The 19,603-nt window shown below is 43.9% G+C and overlaps 1 protein-coding gene across 4 annotated transcripts in view; it reads right to left on the bottom strand.

The window, feature by feature from the left end:
- Window positions 1–909: 909 nt before the first annotated feature.
- LOC311065287 (F-BAR and double SH3 domains protein 1-like) overlaps window positions 910–19,603 on the bottom strand; it is a 26,294-nt gene continuing 7,600 nt past the window's right edge. For 2 of the 4 annotated variants that reach the window (XM_084085542.1, XM_084085543.1), the window contains exons 5-21: window positions 19,554–19,603; window positions 18,129–18,265; window positions 15,778–15,841; window positions 15,005–15,133; window positions 12,906–13,028; window positions 11,406–11,501; window positions 11,205–11,324; window positions 10,023–10,127; window positions 9,608–9,763; window positions 8,898–9,041; window positions 7,736–7,819; window positions 6,948–7,092; window positions 5,930–6,030; window positions 4,349–4,486; window positions 4,052–4,213; window positions 3,707–3,762; window positions 910–3,558 (exon numbers count right to left, since the gene is read on the bottom strand). The exon at window positions 19,554–19,603 is cut by the window's right edge and continues 95 nt beyond it. In XM_084085542.1, the coding sequence (XP_083941668.1) occupies window positions 3,477–3,558; window positions 3,707–3,762; window positions 4,052–4,213; window positions 4,349–4,486; window positions 5,930–6,030; window positions 6,948–7,092; window positions 7,736–7,819; window positions 8,898–9,041; window positions 9,608–9,763; window positions 10,023–10,127; window positions 11,205–11,324; window positions 11,406–11,501; window positions 12,906–13,028; window positions 15,005–15,133; window positions 15,778–15,841; window positions 18,129–18,265; window positions 19,554–19,603 (1,892 nt within the window). In that variant the 3' untranslated portion in view covers window positions 910–3,476. Of the gene's footprint in view, window positions 3,559–3,706; window positions 3,763–4,047; window positions 4,214–4,348; window positions 4,487–5,929; window positions 6,031–6,947; window positions 7,093–7,735; window positions 7,820–8,897; window positions 9,042–9,607; window positions 9,764–10,022; window positions 10,128–11,204; window positions 11,325–11,405; window positions 11,502–12,905; window positions 13,029–15,004; window positions 15,134–15,777; window positions 15,842–18,128; window positions 18,266–19,553 lie in introns of all 4 variants that reach the window. The other 2 variants (XR_014602815.1, XM_084085544.1) reach the window with 2 other exon arrangements.

Genomic DNA, 19,603 nt, shown 5'->3' with positions numbered 1-19,603 from the left:
ACTTTTTATAGAATTGAGGTGCTTCTTGTCTTTGTCAGTTGCTGGGTGTTTTAATTGTAATGTATTTGTATTTGTCTTGTCTTGCATACATTGATCTGAGCAAAACCATGTTCCCTTGTGGATAAGAAAGGACATCTAATCTAATGCAGTCAGCACAGCAGCAGGCATTGTTTTCAATGACGCCTGCAGGGATTTTGAGATTTCTTCAACAATGCAACGAAAACATAACGATGAGTGTAAGGTAGAGTTCTAAGATGGGTTCACCAGACATTCAATGGTAAATGGTGCATTTATATAGCGCTTTTATCCAAAGCGCTTTACATAGATTGTGCATTACATTCACCCATTCGTTCATACACCGATGGTGGAGGAAAGCATGCAAGGCACCAACCTGCTCATCGGGAGAAATTAGGGGTTCAGTGTCTTGCTCAAGGACACTTCGATACTGGGAACGGAACCACTGAACATCACCATGGTACATCAGTAAGAACCACTGAACATCACCATGGTACATCAGTAATGTCATGAACTGACTCAAATCATGACAAAATTGGGAGACGACACACAGGATTCACTTTCAATGTATGTATTGGTAACTAAAATAAACAAAAATACTTAAATATTAGAATGTGTTGTGTCAGTAGTGTAGTGCATGTAGGGCTGTGTGTACATGTAGTGTACAGTATGTGCAAGTGCAAAACATTAGAACTAATCTCAAAACGAACCAAAAACAAACAATGTTTTTATTAGAATGTGTTGTGTCAGTAGTGTAGTGCATGTAGGGCTGTGTGTACATGTAGTGTACAGTATGTGCAAGTGCAAAACATTAGAACTAATCTCAAAACGAACCAAAAACAAACAATGTTTTCTGTGCAGGAGAGAGGGACAAAATAGCCCTGCATTTAACCAGCCTGGTTAAATACTCCAGAGGATGATTGGAGTCAGGTGTGCCTCGTCCTCTAGGCACACCCCTGCAGGCTGGCCCGTCCTCCTACACATGAACAGAGAACACCATTAGAAGCACAGCAACACTTCACACACACACACACACACACACACACACACACACACACACACACAGGATGGGTCATCACAGTAAGAATCATTGAACATCACCATGGTACATCAGTAAGAATGTATATGGACATCTTTACGGTTCTGTTCAAGCCCTTTATTGTTCACGGTGCACACATGAGCATTGAGCAAGAGACGATGAGGCTTCAACGGTTATGTTTTCTTCTGTAATAAAACACATCATTACAGTTCACTTCAACAGATAATGACATCACATTTAACAATCCACAACAGTTAGGTACCTAATGAATGATTAGCACTCTAAGGCGGATGGGTAGGCCATTTACTAAGTACATTTACTCAAGTACAATTTTAAGTTATTTTTATTTTAGTACTTCCATTTGTCAGTACTTTTACTTCTACTACATTTCAGAGGCAAATATTGTACTTTTACTCCACTACAATTATTTGAAAACTTTAGTTACTAGTTACTTACTTTGTAGATTTTGATTATTATTACAAAACATACACTTCGGCCCTGTATACATTTAGACCATTTGAAATAGCCGATCTACAAGATCACAATGAGACGCATTGTGAGCTTGTAGATCTGCTATTTTCAAAAGATTTTTATACATTTGAAAACTTGTGAAATGGGACATTGTGCATGATGAGTACTTTCTACTTTTAGTACCTTAAGTATATTTTGATACCAATACTTTTGTACTTTTACTCAAGTACATTTTGAATTCTGGACTTTTACTCGTAACAGAGTATTTCTACATTGCAGCATTGATACTTTTACTTAAGTCTAGTGAGTCTAGTTGCTCACTAGATTTTTTTTGTAGCTCCAATTTCTTCAAGACGATAAAACTATGCCATAGAATAGATCAAGCTAACAAGTAGGCTACGATAAGTAAAGAGCCAGCCATGCTACATTAGGCAAACTGGCCGTCATGAGCAGATTGGGGGGTTCAGTGTCATGGTCACCTTCTGATCCCCAGAGAACCTTGAGCCACTGCTGACCCCCACCTAGGGTACATGGTCAACTACCTGAAATCCTGCCGGGTGTCCCTTGAGAAAAATAAGGGAGGCCGGGAAAAAGTTAAAATCTCAATGTATATGTACAAAAAATTACATATACAAAATAATAATTAACCACCTGAACCTCGACAGCATCCATATTCTCGGGGGGACATTAAACAACTATAGCCAATCTACAACAAGCTCATAAAGCAAGCTTCTCCAACACCCAGTTTTTGTTGCCACATTTGGCACTTACAGTTAGTGCCACACTGCTCCTATGGGTGTGAAATGGTCCCTAGGACCTCCCTAGGGACACGGAGGCATCCGTACTAGATGCCCGAACCACCTAAGCTAGCTCCTTTCCAAGTGAAGGAGCAGCGGCTCCACTCCGAATCTCTCCCGGGTGACTACACTTCTCACCCTATCTCTAAAGGAGAGGCCAACCACCCGTCTGACAAAACTCATTTCGGCCCAACAACGACTCCCAACTATTGAACCTGTAACAGGCTCAACAGACAGATGACAGCTAAGTAAGTCATCTGTGGGAATCTAACAAAACATCTTACCATGAAATGTCTTCACCAGTGTGTAAAGGTCCAGTAACACATTTCAAACAGGTTGAAAATCAGCTCCCTCCAGGCCTGTGAAGTTGATCGAACGGCCAGAGGCTCAGAGTGCAGAATTATGTACAGTGTATAGGCCCGGTCTCTGTCTCATTGGATGGGGGGAGATTTCGGTCTCTGTCTCATTGGATGGGGGGAGATTTCGGTCAGTCTCATTGGATGGGGGGAGATTTCAGTCCGTCTCATTGGATGGGGGGAGATTTTGGTCCGTCTCATTGGATGGGAGAGATTTTGGTCACCGGCTTCGAATGCTATCAATGCATTGAATGGGAGATTATCACGTTTTATTAGACCATTGAATAGGCGAGTAGGCGACGAGTAGGCGATATACTGACCTACCCGCGATTAGTCAGACCATTCATTGGGCGTAATCAGGAGCTACTGACCTACTCGGAGGCAGAGCAGTCCCCACAACAATATTTACCATTCTGTGCCTATCGGTACATAACTCCAACGGCGCCGAGTAGGCTCAGGCGAACGTCACACCGTTCAGGACGGCAACTCGGTCGCTTTAGCTCCCTCGGTGGTCCTTCACGGGGTTCCAGTTCGCCTGAGACTGCGTGCCTCCGTCATGGTCCCAAACCAAAACCAAAACCGAAACTGGACTATATAAGTCATCTCCGTTGGTAGGTCAGTATGTCTTGATAACACCCAATGAATGGTCTGATAAATCGCGGGTAGGTCAGTATGTCGCCTACTTCGCCCATGCAATGGTCTGATAAAAGGTGATAATGTCCCATTCAATGCATTGATAGCATCCGAATGGGGTGTTTTGGTCCGTCTCATTGGATGGCGAAGATTTCAGTCTCTCTCTCATTGGACAGGAGATATTTGGGTCTCTCTCTCATTGGACAGGGGAGAACCTCTGGGTTGGTGGAGGAGGGGGGGCTCGACACTGCACAAGAAAAACCGAGAGAGAAGATTCAAAGTTCAAGGCTCAAGGTGCCTATATATTTTTTGTATGTGTGTGTGCGTGTGTGTGTGTGCGTGTGTGTGTGTGTGTGTGCGTGTGCGTGTGCGTGTGTGTGTGTGTGTTCACTTACTGGTCGTAGTTGTCTGTTAGAGAGATCTGGAGAACTGTGCTCACTCCCTCCACTTTCTGCACAGACAGACAGACAGACAGACAGACAGACAGACAGACAGACAGATGGGAGCTTGTAGATCGGTTATTTTCACCATTTCAAAACGTTTAAAAATAATAATAAAATTAAAAATAAACAAATGTTTTTTGGATACGGTATACAAGGTTTCCACCTGTCAGCAAAGATATGTTTAATGAATTCAATGCATGCATTTCCTTTTGATATGCTGTGTGTGTGTGTGTGTGTGTGTGTGTGTGTGTGTGTGTGTGTGTGTGTGTGTGTGTGTGTGTGGATCCTCTCACCCACTCTACTGTCTGCCACTCTGTGCCGCTCCCCAGACACAGCCTGCAGTTTGTCCTCTACGCCACTAGGTGGTGGAGGAGTGCTATGAGCAGAGCTGTAGCCAGCGTTGGGGGAGGAGATGGGGATGGGCGGAGAAAAGGGAGGGAGGGTGGGGGTGGGGAGTATCTGAAAATAATGATAAATAAATAGACAAATATTGCATTTATTATAATAAATATTAATTATTATTATTATTATGATTATAATTAGATGTATTAGACCAGTGGTTCTCAAAGTTTAGGTGAATGATCAAAGTCTCACCTCCTCCTCCTCCTCCTCTTCTTCATCCTCGTCCTCGTCCTCCTCCTCTTGTCCTCCCTCTGGGAGGCGCTCCACCACCAGCGAGGGAAACACTCCTGTGCGTCCGTCTAACTCTCCCTCCCAGAAGCCATCATCCACCTGAGAACAGACACGCCCCTTTACTCACCTTTACTCAGTCAATGTCCCTCTGATCTAATAGCTCATTGGTTCTCAAAGTGGGGTCCGGGGACCCCCAGGGGTACTTGAGGGGGTTCCAGGGGGTCCCCAGCTAAATGGTGGACAGGAACCAAATGGACCCTTATGGGTCTGTAACTCTGAGAGTGTACAAATGGAACCAAATGGACCCGTTGGTTCCATTTGTACACTCTAAAGGTCCTTACACACCGGGCGACACCGGCGAAAATAGCGAATATACACAAAATTCAGACTCGTTCCGAATAATTAAAAGACGCTTTTTCGCTTCGCTTTTTCGCTTTTTCGCTCCATGTACGGAGCCATTGACTTTATAAGGTTTTAAAAAGAAACGCATTATTCGCACGAATAAATCGCCCCGGTGTGTAACAACCTTCAGAGTTAAATTAACATTGGTTTTACAATGTGAATTGGGGTCCCAGAGGTATAAATGCCATTAAATGGGGGTCCGTAGCCTAATGCATGTCAAACTGTGGGTCCTTGAAATTAAAATGGTTGAGAATCACTGCTAGAGAGCCGTAAAAACCTTCTCTTATTGGGGTCCCTGGCTTATCTTTTCAAATGGGGGTCCGCGGGGTAATAAGTGTCAATTAGGGGGTCCTTGACATGAAAAAGTTTGAGAACCACTGTAATAGCTGATAAATAATCGATTCTATAAGATGCATCGCGATGTGGCCGTGCACCATTCTGCATCCACGCAGTGACGTGACATAATGGAATATAGTCTGTTAACCTTCATTGTATTTTCTAATTACATTCGGAGGGCAATGTCGCATTCAACTGTCTGCGATGCTACGTTAGCTACATGCTAACACTATTGACGTTCCAGAGGGAGGCTTCAGGGGGTAACCGAGGTAACTGGAACAGTGGGCACCTGGTATTTCTGGGCACCTTTTTTTCTCGGAACACTGGGCACCCCTGGGTTAGGGTCAGGAACCAAATAATTGACCTTTTTAGGCCCTTTTAAACCTCAAGTTTTTAAATACTAATTGGACCTATTTCATCCCACGGAGGGAACTTCAGTTTTCAGCTTGTGTTGTAGTGAAAACTGAAGTGTAGTGTTCAGGGCGCGGTAGTGGCCACGCACTTGATCCCGGGTGTTGAAGTGTGTGTCCTTGAGCAAGACCCTGAACCCCTAATTACTCCCGATGAGCAGGTTGGTTTCCTCCACCATCGGTGTATGAATGTGTGTGTGAACGGGTGAATGTAATGCACAATCTATGTAAAGCACTTTGGATAAAACCATTTACCATTCACACACACACACACACACACACACACACACACACACACACACACACACACACACACACACACACACACACACACACACACACACACACACACACACACACACACACACACACTCACTCACACACACACACACACCTGTCCATGACGACAGCGCAGCAGGTGGATGATGGCTCCCTCTTTGAAGGACAGCTCATCTGGACTCTGAGCCTGGTAGGTGTACAACGCCCTGGCTACATCTGCACACACACACACACACACACACACACACACACACACACACACACACACACACACACACACGCACACACACACACACACACACACACACACACACACACACACACACACACACACACACACAGGATATTACAGTTAGCTAAAACTAAGAAGACTGAAGTAAAACAAACCACCTAACTGAAACTAAAACTAGAAAAGTGTGCTCCTTGGAGTAGGGGTCTCCGCCAGGCCGGGTTGCCCTGCCCCGCAAACTTTGGAAAGCAGGAGCAGGTAGGAACGGAATCTGGAAGATGTTGAGTGCTACTGTACATCTTGATCACATGACTCCAGAGATAATGTGTACCGAGATGCGTGAGCTTTGGACAACTCAGTCTGGCACAAATGGCGTCAAGGAATCCAGGGGAAAAAAAGATTTTGAGAGTTATAGGCCAAAACATGAAGTGGGCTGTTATCACCATGAGGGTAATTTGAAGACATTCAGATGGAGGTTCTTCCTCCGCCTACTACCAGGGACGCTGGAAGTCATTTATGCCAAGGGGGGCTGTGCTTGGCGGGGGACTCTGCACGCGCGCGAACCGCGCGTGCGCATTTTTTTTTCACATTTGTCCCGCGATTTTTTTCACGTTTTTTCACCTTTTTCAACAAATATTTTATTCCTCAAAGTTAAATACATGTGTATATAGACTAAAAATGATATATATTTGTTTAATAAAAAAAAAAAAAAATGTTTTCACATTTTTTTTCTTTCTCTTCCCCACCACCAGGGGTGCTGCAGCACCCTCAGCACCCCACTTCCCGCGTCCCTGCCTACTACTACATATTACTGCAACCTTTCATGGTGATTGGATGCTGTGTTCATGATTCGTGGTATATCTGCAAAACGTTGCCCCTCCCCCTCCCCACAAACGTAACTGACCTGCCCTCTTTGTCCTCCTTACGTGACCCGCCGAGGAGCCGGAGCTGAACGAACCGTCCAGCTGAGCAGCCCCCTCTATTGGCACACACAGAAACTGCACGTAGCGCTCTGGAACGTAGCCCACCTGACCGCCCGAGTTACAGGCCTGGAGAACGGTGGCGGACAATGTACGAACTCAAGTACATACTCAAGTATTCAAAAGTACGAATTACGAAATGCATTTTCAGAAAATGTTTCAAAATGTTATTTGCTACTACAACAAATATATAGCGATGTTGTTGAAAATGGTGGTAGTTCCCAGTGGCGTGCACAGACATTTTGAGGGGCAGGTGCTCAAGTAAATTATACTTTTTTTTGGTTTACTTGGTCTGCTCTTTTTTCCCTCTACACCTATACCTCTTTGCCAAAAATAGCCGATCTACAAGCCCACAACGCCTCGCAGCGCGAGGCGTTGTGAGCTTGTAGATCTGCTATTTTTGGCAAAAGTTCTCCTCAGAAAAGGGATGCTAGGTTTCGAGTGGTTATGGTAAAAAGAAAAATCATATCACATAAAGAATTGGCGGACTCCCTGTAGTAACTCTGAGGACCCCCTAGGGGTCCCGGACCCCCTGTTGAAGACCCCTGCTGTAAACCTGAAAAAAAAAAACGTTTTTTTTTTTCTTTTTTTTTCCGAAAGGGCACTTCTGGTCAAGAGGGCAAAGGGCAGGTGCTCTAGCACTACCTAGAGTCTATCTGTGCACGTCCCTGGTAGTTCCCCTTTAAGATGTGACGTCAGGGCAGCGCCTCACCTTCAGCCAGTCTTCCACATCTCCATCCTCAATCACCTGCAGCTCCTCCCCTTCCATGATTGACAGCTCATCTGACTGGCTAGCCTGCGGGAAGTGAAGTGAATGTCAGTAGAGGTATTAAGAAGCAGGCACTGGAGAAAGGCGGATGCATTTACTGCCTTTTTTATTAACTCATTGACAGCCGATGACGAGATTTCTCGTCATTTTTCTCCAAGGCTCAGTTTTACGATAGAGGGCGCTCTTCCGCAGCCTGTGAATGATCTCAGGATCACCCAAGAAGAGTACGTTCAGAAATCACGTGATCACAACAAAATGAAGCTGGTTTCGTTCAGTGTAATAGGATTTATAAAAGTCAATCTTTCTCTGCTTTCTGTTGAAACAAGCCACGTTCAGCTGCCCATTACTATGGAATGGATTATTCTGACGACGCCCCTATGTTTTTTGAGGCGATCGGCGGGTGGATCGCTGTGAAAAATAATATTCTATGATTTTTCAAATGTTAGTAAAAACGTTCAAAATCACTGACTTTTTTTTACAGCTCTAGCAGTGATTCTCAACCATTTTAATTTCAAGGACCCCCAGTTTGACATGCATTAGGGCTGCAGACCCCCCTTTTAATGGCATTTCTATCACTTGGACCGCAATTTATATTGTAAAATCTATGTCAATTTAACTCTGAGAGTGTACAAATGGAACCAAATGGACCCTAACGGGTCCATTTGGTTCCATTTGTACACTCTCAGAGTTACAGACCCATAAGGGTCCATTTGGTGCCTAATCTATCATTTAGCTGGGGACCCCCTGGAACTCCCTCAAGGACCCCTGGGGGTCCCCGGACCACACTTTGAGAACCAATGGTGTAGGTTACATAATGCTGGTATAATGTGGTTCTCAAACCTTTTCGTGCCATGGGCCCCCAAATTGATATGTATGTGGCCGCGGACCCCCACCTGACAATATGTTGTGCCAGGGACCCCCAGAAGCAAAGATTTGTATAAAACAATGTTTGCCTTCAAAAAAAGAGATTTAAAGATTTGCACACATTTTCTAGATTAAAAAAAAATAGCAGATCTACAAGCTCATAGCGCGCTTTATGTGTGTGTGCGCGCGCGCGTGTGCGTGTGTGTGTGTGTGTGTGTGTGTGTGTGTGTGTGTGTACTACCTGGTAGTTATAGATGACTCTGCAGGGCGTGGGGTAAACGTAGACTCCCGGGGTGGAGGAGGAGGGGGAGGAGGGATCAACAAAGATGTCTCCACTGTCATCAGTGTAATCCTCCAGGTCTGTCAGCTCAAACTCATCGTCCTCCTGGAAACACATGGAATGAAGACACATCATTCCACACTACAGTACAGTGCAGTACAGTGGTGTAAAGTAACTAAGTACATTTACTCAAGTACTGTACTTAAGTACAATGAAGTATCTGTACTTTGCTTGAGTATTTCCAACTTTAGTTAACTAAAACTATAGTTACTAGTTACTTTGTAGATTTTGATTATTATTACAGAACATAAATAAACCACTTCAGCTCTATTTCGTCCATTTGAAAATAGCAGATCTACAAGCTCACAATGCGTTGCGATGCGACGCATTGTGTGTTTGTAGATCTGCTATTTTCCAAACACTTTTATACATTTGAAAACTTCATAGTACTTTCTACTTTTGAATCAAATAATACAATTTTGCTTTTACTCAAGTTGACTTGAACTTGAATTCCGGACTTTAACTTGTAACAGAGTCTTTCTACATTGTAGCATTGATACTTTTACTTAAGTCAAACATTTCAGTACTTTTTCCACCACTAGCTTTGACACAGGAAATAAAGCCTGTGTGTGTGTGTGTGTGTGTGTGTGTGTGTGTTGTGGTGGTCGTACAGAGAAGTCTTCCGTAGCTCGTCTCTGTTCGCTGACTCGTCTCTCTCTCTCCAGCTCGTCCTGGGCGTGGCACATGGCGGCCCGCAGCCACTGCTCTGTCCCCACGCCGCTATGGGACAACAGGGCCAGCCGGGCCTCCGCTCGCACCCTGCTCACCTGGCGCACACACACACACACACACACACACACACACACACACACACACACACACACACACACACACACACACACACACACACACACACACACACACACACACACACACACACACACACACACACACACACACACACACACACACACACAGATGTTTTGTCAGACAGACATATTGTTAGTCAGACAGTCAGACAGACAGACAGACAGACAGACAGACAGACAGACAGACAGACAGACAGACAGACAGACAGGCAGGCACCTTAGCTTTGCGGACACTCTCCTCCACCTCTGAGATCTTGCGCTCCACGCTGAGGCCGGTCTCCCCTGACAACAACTTCACACGACTCTCCAACGTCTGCAGTGCCTGGGACACACAGAAACACGGACACAGAAAGAGTCATTACACCCTGGGACACACAGAAACACGGACACAGAAAGGGTCATTACACCCTGGGACACACAGAAACACGGACACAGAAAGAGTCAGTACACCCTGGGACACACAGAAACACGGACACAGAAAGGGTCATTACACCCTGGGACACACAGAAACACGGACACAGAAAGAGTCATTACACCCTGGGACACGCAGAAACACGGACACAGAAAGAGTCATTACACCCTGGGACACACAGAAACACGGACACAGAAAGAGTCATTACACCCTGGGACACACAGAAACACGGACACAGAAAGAGTCATTACACCCTGGGACACGCAGAAACACGGACACAGAAAGAGTCATTACACCCTGGGACACGCAGAAACACGGACACAGAAAGGGTCATTACACCCTGGGACACACAGAAACACGGACACAGAAAGGGTCATTACACCCTGGGACACACAGAAACACGGACACAGAAAGGGTCATTACACCCTGGGACACACAGAAACACGGACACAGAAAGGGTCATTACACCCTGGGACACGCAGAAACACGGACACAGAAAGAGTCATTACACCCTGGGACACACAGAAACACGGACACAGAAAGGGTCATTACACCCTGGGACACACAGAAACACGGACACAGAAAAAGTCAGTACACCCTGGGACACAAAGAAACACGGACACAGAAAGAGTCAGTACACCCTGGGACACGCAGAAACATGGACACAGAAAGAGTCAGTACACCCTGGGACACGCAGAAACATGGACACAGAAAGAGTCATTACACCCTGGGACACACAGAAACACGGACACAGAAAGAGTCATAACACCCTGGCACACACAGAAACATAGACACAGAAAGGGTCAATACACCAACGTCTGCAGTGTCTGGGACACAACAAAATGGACACAGAAAGAGTCAAAAACCCCTGGGACACAGAAAAACACAGAAACAGAAAGGGGCATTACATCAAACCAATTGCTTATATTTTTCAGGACATTCTTTTTCCATTTGTATTTGCTATTTTATTTGGATAGTGAGGCTCACCCTCTCTCCATGGCTGATGATCTTGTAGTCTTTGGCTGCCTTGGTGGACCATTTCCTGGCCTCCTTGTCCAGACAGCCCTCCCCTCCTGAACCACTACACACCTCCTGTAACAAACACACCTACAAAACACACACGCTTGTGAGATCATTTTTATGACAGTGATTTTATGAATGCAATTTTTACTACTGACATTCTCTCACCTTGTCTTGTGGAGCTGGCTGGAAGCAGAATTCTGGTGTTTTGTTGAAGGAAACCGATTCCTGGAAAAACTGCAGAACATTTCGCTCTCTGGTCACCTGACAACACACCAACCAATCACTGTTAACTATGGCCAAATGGAGGCGGGCACCAGAAGTGTATTGATGTATCTATTTTAAATTCTCTGACAACACTGTTGTCGCTTTCAACCGAAGGGTCCTCCTCCCGCACAAGGACCCTGCAGCATTCATTTTGGAGTGGTGCTCCTGTGGTTGGATTTTGCATGGAATTCTGGGAATCGCGGTTCGAACAGATCATAGACAGATAGATAATAACAAGGTCAGAGCTACAGTATGACGTCAAAAAGACTACTAAAGTGAATGTTAAACAGCATGACATGATGTATACAGCAGTAGGGCTTAGCACATTTCCCTCAGGATCAAAAAAGGCAATGGTAAATTACAAGTTAAATGTAATTATATAAAGCGCCTTTCAAAACAAATGTTACAAGGTACTGTGCAATAAATACAAACATCACATTGAAATAGAGTATAACAATAAATGGAAGTTACTGTACAAACAGAGCAGTTAAAAACAATACATAAAATAAACATCAACATTGCAAGTTAAAGTGCTTGCGAAACAAGTGTTTTTTTTCTCAAACCTTTTCATGTCAAGGACCCCCACATTTGACATGAAAAGGTTTTTAGAAACAAGGACAAATGCTAAGCTATTCTAACCTGGTCCTCCTCCTGTCCTGTTGACCTCACTCCGACCTTTGACCTCCTTCTGGCTTTGGAGGAGAGGTGAGGAATGTCTGATGTCTGGGATCTACACACAGGATGCATTGTGTATCTCTGTATGTCTCTCTCTCTCTCTCTCTCTCACAGGCAGCACTACTCACGTATTGGTTTGTATTGGACCAGTGCGCTCAGTGTCTTATATCCCACCACACCCTTAATAAAAAGACCAGCATTTTGTGAAAGCTATAGAGGAAGTGGCAATTGCCATCCTCTGGAACCCAAGTGATTGATTGATGTACTTTATTTAGTGAGAACAACAGTACATGGAAGTACAAATTCACAATACAAGGTCTACTAAACTGGGAGACTCATAAAGCACTGAGCTTGTTTAATATGAGATCCCCATGCACACAAATCATGATGACATGTAAGAGACAGACAGATAAAAAGTGGTGACCCTGCACGCACTCACAGACGCATGTACACACCTTAGCAGCAGTGTCTCCTATGTGGTTAGACAGACAGACAGACAGACAGACAGACAGACAGACAGACAGACAGACCTTAGCAGCAGTGTCTCCTATGTGGTTGTACTGTAGGTGTGTGAACAGACAGACAGACAGACAGACAGACAGACAGACAGACAGACAGACAAACAGACAGACCTTAGCAGCAGTGTCTCCTATGTGGTTGTACTGTAGGTGTGTGGACAGACAGACAGACAGACAGACAGACAGACAGACAGACAGACAGACACACCTTAGCAGCAGTGTCTCCTATGTGGTTGTACTGTAGGTGTGTGGACAGACAGACGTCTACCTCTGTCTCACACAGCAGAGTGAAATGTGCTCTGAGCTGCTCATACACATCACCATCCATCACCTGGAGGGAGAGAGAGAGAGAGAGAGAGAGAGAGAGAGAGAGAGAGAGAGAGAGAGAGAGAGAGAGAGAGAGACAGACAGACAGACAGACAGACAGACAGACAGACAGACAGACAGACAGACAGACAGACAGACAGACAGACAGACAGACAGACAGACAGACAGACGGAGAGACAGACAGACAGACAGAGAGAGAGAGAGAGAGAGAGACAGAGAGAGAGAGAGAGACAGAATTCAGTCTCTCTAATAGAGGAACCTAAGTCCTGACGTCACTCCCGCTACCCCTGGGTCACGGAAGTATCTTTTCTATTGAATGAGGGAAAATCTTAGATTGTGTCATACTGTATAAGAACTGTGTTCCAAAATTAAACAAATCATTCATCAATTCTGTCAGGTTTGTGACTTGTTTATGATATTGAGCAACCAGCAGCAGCAACTAGCATTGCTATATCTTCATCTTCAAAATATTGTAATGTCAAGAAGACTGCCATGACATATACATGGATTAAAGCTAAATTAAATCTCACGACTGAAAATGTCCTAAACGTGCGATTTGTGAATCCTTGTGAAAGGATCCCCCCCCCACACACACACACACACACACACACACTAGCGCCGATTCCTAAACAATGAATACAATATGTAATATTAGGACGCTTTAGTAATATTGTTCCTGCTGTTCTACATACTGCCAACCATGTGAAGAAGACACAGATTCTTTGCTTTTATATGAAACATCCGAGACGAATAAGATATTATGGAAGATACTTCTGAACATATTGCTAGTTTGACCACTTCAAATGCTCTAATTAGGGCTGGGACTCGATTAAAAAAATTAATCTAATTAATTAGAGGCTTTGTAATTAATTAATCTAAATTAATCGCATTTTAATCGCATCAATATTTGACCTGAGATCAATGAAAAAAAATGTTTTCAAATGGATTTTGGTAAACGTCTTTAAGTACATGTACTCAAGAACTGTACTTAAGTACAATTTTGAGGTATTTGCACTTGACTCTCGAATACGACTATTTCCAATTTTTTAATACTTTTACTTCTACCCCAGTAACTCCACTATATCTCAGAGGCAAATATTTTACTTTTAAACTTATTTTAAAACTTTAGTTACAAGTTACTTTGTAGATTTCGATTAATATTATAAAACATACAGTAACCATGTGAAAATAGCAGATCTACAAGCACAAGGCATTGTGAGCTTGTAGATCTGCTATTTTCCACCATTGGAGGCTGGTAGAGTGTGTTGTTGTTAGTTGTTTTATAGTCGTTTAATTAATTATTTTAAAAAATCGCGCGCATGTGACCCGCACCGCATCGTGCCCCCCCCTTCCCCCCAGCGCACCGCCCCCCCCCCCCCAAAACGGGACAAACGCGCGCGTGGGGGGCAGCATCCATTACAGATTCTGATTTGCCCAGCCAACATTATCAAGCAGGCTATGCGGCACGTCTTCATTCAGTGGCTGCTCTGTTGTTGTGAGAACCACGTCGTTCTCACTTCTCAGACAGAGATAATAGGTCCGTGTGAAACTCGTCCAGTGAGAAACGTTCCGCGGTGAAAAAATAGGCGCGATTAAAATGCGTTAATTTTTTTAACGCGATAATTTTTTTGTAATTAATTGATCGAAATTAACGCGATAAAGTCCCAGCCCTAGCTCTAATCTTAAAATAACCGAAAAATAGCCATTCTACAAGCTCTCAATGCGTCGCAGACGCATTGAGAGCTTGTAGATCGGCTATTTTTGCTGCGCAACATGCTTCCATAGAAGATATGCTGGCTTCCATGGAATCCAAATGACTGAAATCAGTCTTGGCGACTGAGAATTTTAATCCATGCATATATGTTCTTTGTGTGTGTGTGTGTGTGTGTGTGTGTGTGTGTGTGTGTGTGTGTGTGTGTGTGTGTGTGTGTGTGTGTGTGTGTGTGTGTGTGTGTGTGTGTGTGTGTGTGTGTGCTATACCTCCATCACGTGCTTCAGGTCAGTAGTGTAGTAGTGGTGATGGTGAGCGTTAATGGCCGACAACGTCAGCAGATACTCATTGCGGACTTCAGTCAAACGATCGTCACACTCCTTCAGCCTGGCACCGAGCTACACACACACACACACACACACACGCACACACGCGCACACGCACAAACGCACACACACGCACACGCACACACACGCACACACACACGCCATCACTTAGTAACACAGACCTGAGCTACACACATACAGTACAGTACAAACTATAAAATAAGGCTCAAGTGGTTATTGTATGAATAATCTAATTATGCAGCAACTAAAGCTGTCAAAACAATGTGTCGAGTAAGAAGTAAAACATTTACCTGAGAGATGTAGTGGATTAGAAGTACTGTATAAAGTATCAAAACATGGATATACTGAAGTTGAAAATTGTACTTAAGTACAGTACTTGATTGTATGTCCTTTACATCAGTGGTTCTCAAACTTTTTCATGTCAAGGGCCTCCAAAATGATATGTATTTGGCCACGGACCCCCATGTCAAAATATTTAGTTCCAGGGACCCCCCAGAAGCAAAGATTTGAGTTACAAATTTTCACTTTAAAAAATGAGCGAATCTGCTAATGTTTGAACAGCCAAAGTATAAAAGGTTAAAGCGGTTAAAATGATCGTGATGCTATATTAACACATTTTGCTGGGGACCCCCAGGTAACCCTGGGGGTCCTTCTTTGAGGACCAGGGCTTTACATCACTGAGTATAATCCAGTACCTTGGTGCTCATCTTGTGCAGGCCCGTTCTGAAGTGGAAGATTCCATGGTCAGTCTTCTTGGCTCTGGGTAACAAAGTGAAAACACGGTTCATATTCTACCACTCATTCATCCTCATTAATCCATACCAACGTGTCCACAATATAAAACACAACATCTAAAATATAAACATAAATGTACATTAGGTACATTTATTCAAGTACTATACTTAAGTACAATTTTGAGGTATTTTTTACTTTACTGGAGTATTTCCAATTTTCAATACTTTTACTTCTACTCCATTATAGTAGAAGTAAAAGTTGATTGTGTACTTCAGGAGGCCGCGGAGAGATCATGTGCCCAAGAGAGACACCAGGACACGTGAGTAGTTTCTTTATTTTACCCATAAAAACATGACAAATAATTCTAGGCCCAAAATAAATGAAGACAAAACAGAACTGAACTTACATCAAGACTGACCAAACCAAAATGAGACATGAGGGGAACATATATAGTGGCTTGCAATGAATAGTGTGTAATTTAACTGGTTGCGTGTAGTCCTTTATGTTTGCAGAATGTAGCTTGCTGAAAATAGATAAATTAATAAACCAAAAAAGACAAGTGTCCACCATGTTTTACTAACTTTGTGTGGCTGCTGGTGTGGCCATCACAGGGAGACACACACCACACACGTGAGGAAACAGGCTCAGCAGCGACTGTACTGGCTACGCCGCCTGAAGAAGTTTGGAGTAGGACACCGCATCCTCAGGCTGTACTACAACAGCTTGGTTGAAGGCGTTCTATCAGGCTGTGTTACGTCCTGGTATGGGAACTGTACGGCCCAAGAAAAGATAGGCTATACGTAGTACGATCGGCAGAGCGCATAATGGGAGGCGAGCTCGCCGCGCTCCAGGAACTGTACAAAAAGCAGAGTGTAGTCAAAGCCCAGCGCATCATCAAGGACAAGCACCACCCAAGGACAAGTCAAAAACGGTTCAACAACGACCACGGCCGGGCAAAGGGAGCCTAGCGCAGTATCAAGAGCAGCAGCACCAGGTTCATGAACAGTTTTCACCCGGCTGCCTTCAGACAGGCCTGGTGTCAGGCTGGTCTCAGACCTTTACTCTTCCTTGAACCTACCTGTGGCTTTATACCAGGGACAAGTGAAGAAAAAACATTTTTTTTCCTTGTGGACCCACTTGTGGATTATACCAGTGTCGGTCTACCTTATGTGGATTATGCGGTCGACACGCTCTGACATTTTGCACCTTAATCTCATGTACGACGCACTGACTTTTGTCTCTTTTATTGTGTTCTTTTTTAGCACCTTAACCAACGTCCATAAGTATATCATGCACAGTATAAATCTGCTGCTATGCTCACACACCTTTATATCTTATCTCAGGTACCATTGCACGTAAACAAATTTCACCCACATGACAACAAAGCTGATTCTGTGGTCATACTGTTATCGCCTCTTGTTTGCACAAATTCGAGTATTAACTTGTCAGGCCTTTAAGGCATTGATTCTCAAAATGTTGTCTCGGGTCACGACTGTAAATAACTTTTTCATCCAAGGCACCCCTGAATTACATTGTTACTTTATAGAACCTTACATTTGTCATATTATGGTACGTAAATATATAAATCTTCCTCCCCCTAAGATACAGCATGTGAAAACTTGAGAGAATAGCGGTTTCCATTACGACGGATCGAAAAGAACTTCGTACTTGACATTTAACCACGGCATCCCTATTCTGTGGGGAACGTTCACCAAAAATGGCAGATCTACAAGCTTGTAGAGAGCTTGTAGATCTGCTATTCTTGGCAAGGAGGCTCGGTGGTCCGTCTTACTAAGAATAGAGGGTTTAAGTGGTTAAACTGAAATGAGATTCCAAATATTATCAAAGTATTCTGCGGCTCCCCTAGACTTGCGTCACGTCACCCTAGTGTGCCACGGCACCCACTTTGAGAAACCCAGCTTTAAGGACCCACACCTGGATCTATGTACATCGTTGCTGTCGGGCACATCTCCATATCCTACTATAATTCTAGTAACCTCTGTCTGTAGTGGTGAGTGTAGTGGTGTCACAACCCGGTTCTCCTCAGTGGCTGGAGCAATTGCTCTGATTTTGCACACAGCCATTGACCATTACCATCTGAACGCAACTGTGAAGCCCGTTTTTCAATTTCATCAAATCTCAGCTTCTTATTAGCGTTTATGTGTCAAACAATGTCGCCTCCCGGGTTGCCAGATCATGTGCGCATATCCCCCCACGGATGCGTCGACCGGGTATGGTCTAGTTTGAACTATTTATGTAACACACACAGTAACACACTGTAACACACTCTAACACACTCACATAGACACACCTGGCTTGTGCGTCGGCAGCCTTCTCTCTGGCCGTGGCAGCGATGTGACTCAGCTGGTGGTAGCTCTTCTTGACCCTGTGCAGCTCCCGTAGCACCTCCACCACCTCCCCCTGCACCATCTGCAGCTGCTCCAAGCCCTGGCACAAACACTTTACACTTTAGGCATTTAGCAGACGCTCTTAATCCAGAGCGACTTACAGTAAGCAAGGACACAAGATGATACATCATCATAATACATCATAATACATCATGCATCAAATGCATAAAAACAGTAATCTAATAATAAAGTAATACATAAGTAAACCAATAATCTAATAATAACTAATACATGCATAAACCAAGAACCTATCATCAGCCTACATTGAAACTATACACACTATAGCATTGGTTCTCAAAGTGGGGTCCGGGGACCCCCAGGGGTACTTGAGGGGGTTCCAGGGGGTCCCCAGCTAAATGGTGGATAGGAACCAAATGGACCCTTAAATGGGTCTGTAACTCTGAGAGTGTACAAATGGAACCAAATGGACCCTAACGGGTCCATTTGGTTCCATTTGTACACTCTCAGAGTTAAATTAACATTGATTTTACAATCCCGTCCCAGGGATAGAAATGCCATTAAATGGAGGTCCGTAGCCTAATGCATGTCAAAATGGGGGTCCTTGCAATTAAAATGGTTGAGAATCACTGCTAGAGAGCCGTAAAAATCTTCTCTTATGGGGGTCCCTGGCATATCTTTTCAAATGGGGGTCTGCAGGCTAATAAGTGTCAATTTGACATGAAAAAGTTTGAGAACCACTGCACTATAGGATGCCAGGTCAACAATGACCTGGCATCTGTTTATAAAACATGCTATATAAGTTACATTTTAGTCTTTGCATAATCCTGCATGGTCGTCAAGGCTAGGGCAAGTGCTACGGGCTGAGATGGAGTCTGAAGATTGGGAGTGAGTCTGCAGTTCTAATTGCTATGGGGAGCAAGAAGGGAGAAAAGTCTGGGACGTGTGGAGCGTTGTCCCGGATGTTTTAGTGAAGGTTCTGACAGCTTCCCTGTGTTAGCTGATCTGACACTATCATTACAAAACATAGAGTAACCACTTCAGCCCTATATACATTTCGGCCACTTGAAAATAGCCGATCTACAAGCTCGGCTATTTAAGGCTATTATAAGCTTGTAGAGGCTATTTTCAAAAGATTTGAAAACTTGTGAAATGGGATTTTCTGCATATTGAGTACTTTTACTTTTAGTACTTAAGGTATATTTTTATACCAATACTTTTGTACTTTTACTCAAGTAAATTTTGAATTCCGGACTTTTACTTGTAACAAAGTATCTCTACATTACAGTACTGATACTTTTACTTACTGTAAGTAAAAAAGCATGAGTACTTTTTACACCACTGTCAACAGCCCAATCTGCACATCTTACTTTCTTGGCTCGGAGTTCTTTGGCGTCACGAAGACTTCTGGAGGCCTGCC

Source organism: Gymnoscopelus microlampas, assembly GCF_963454915.1.
Source record: "Gymnoscopelus microlampas genome assembly, chromosome: 18".
NCBI lineage: Eukaryota > Metazoa > Chordata > Actinopteri > Myctophiformes > Myctophidae > Gymnoscopelus > Gymnoscopelus microlampas.
The sequence above is the reverse complement of the archived record's forward strand: the minus strand, read 5'-3'. Positions and strand labels throughout refer to the sequence as shown.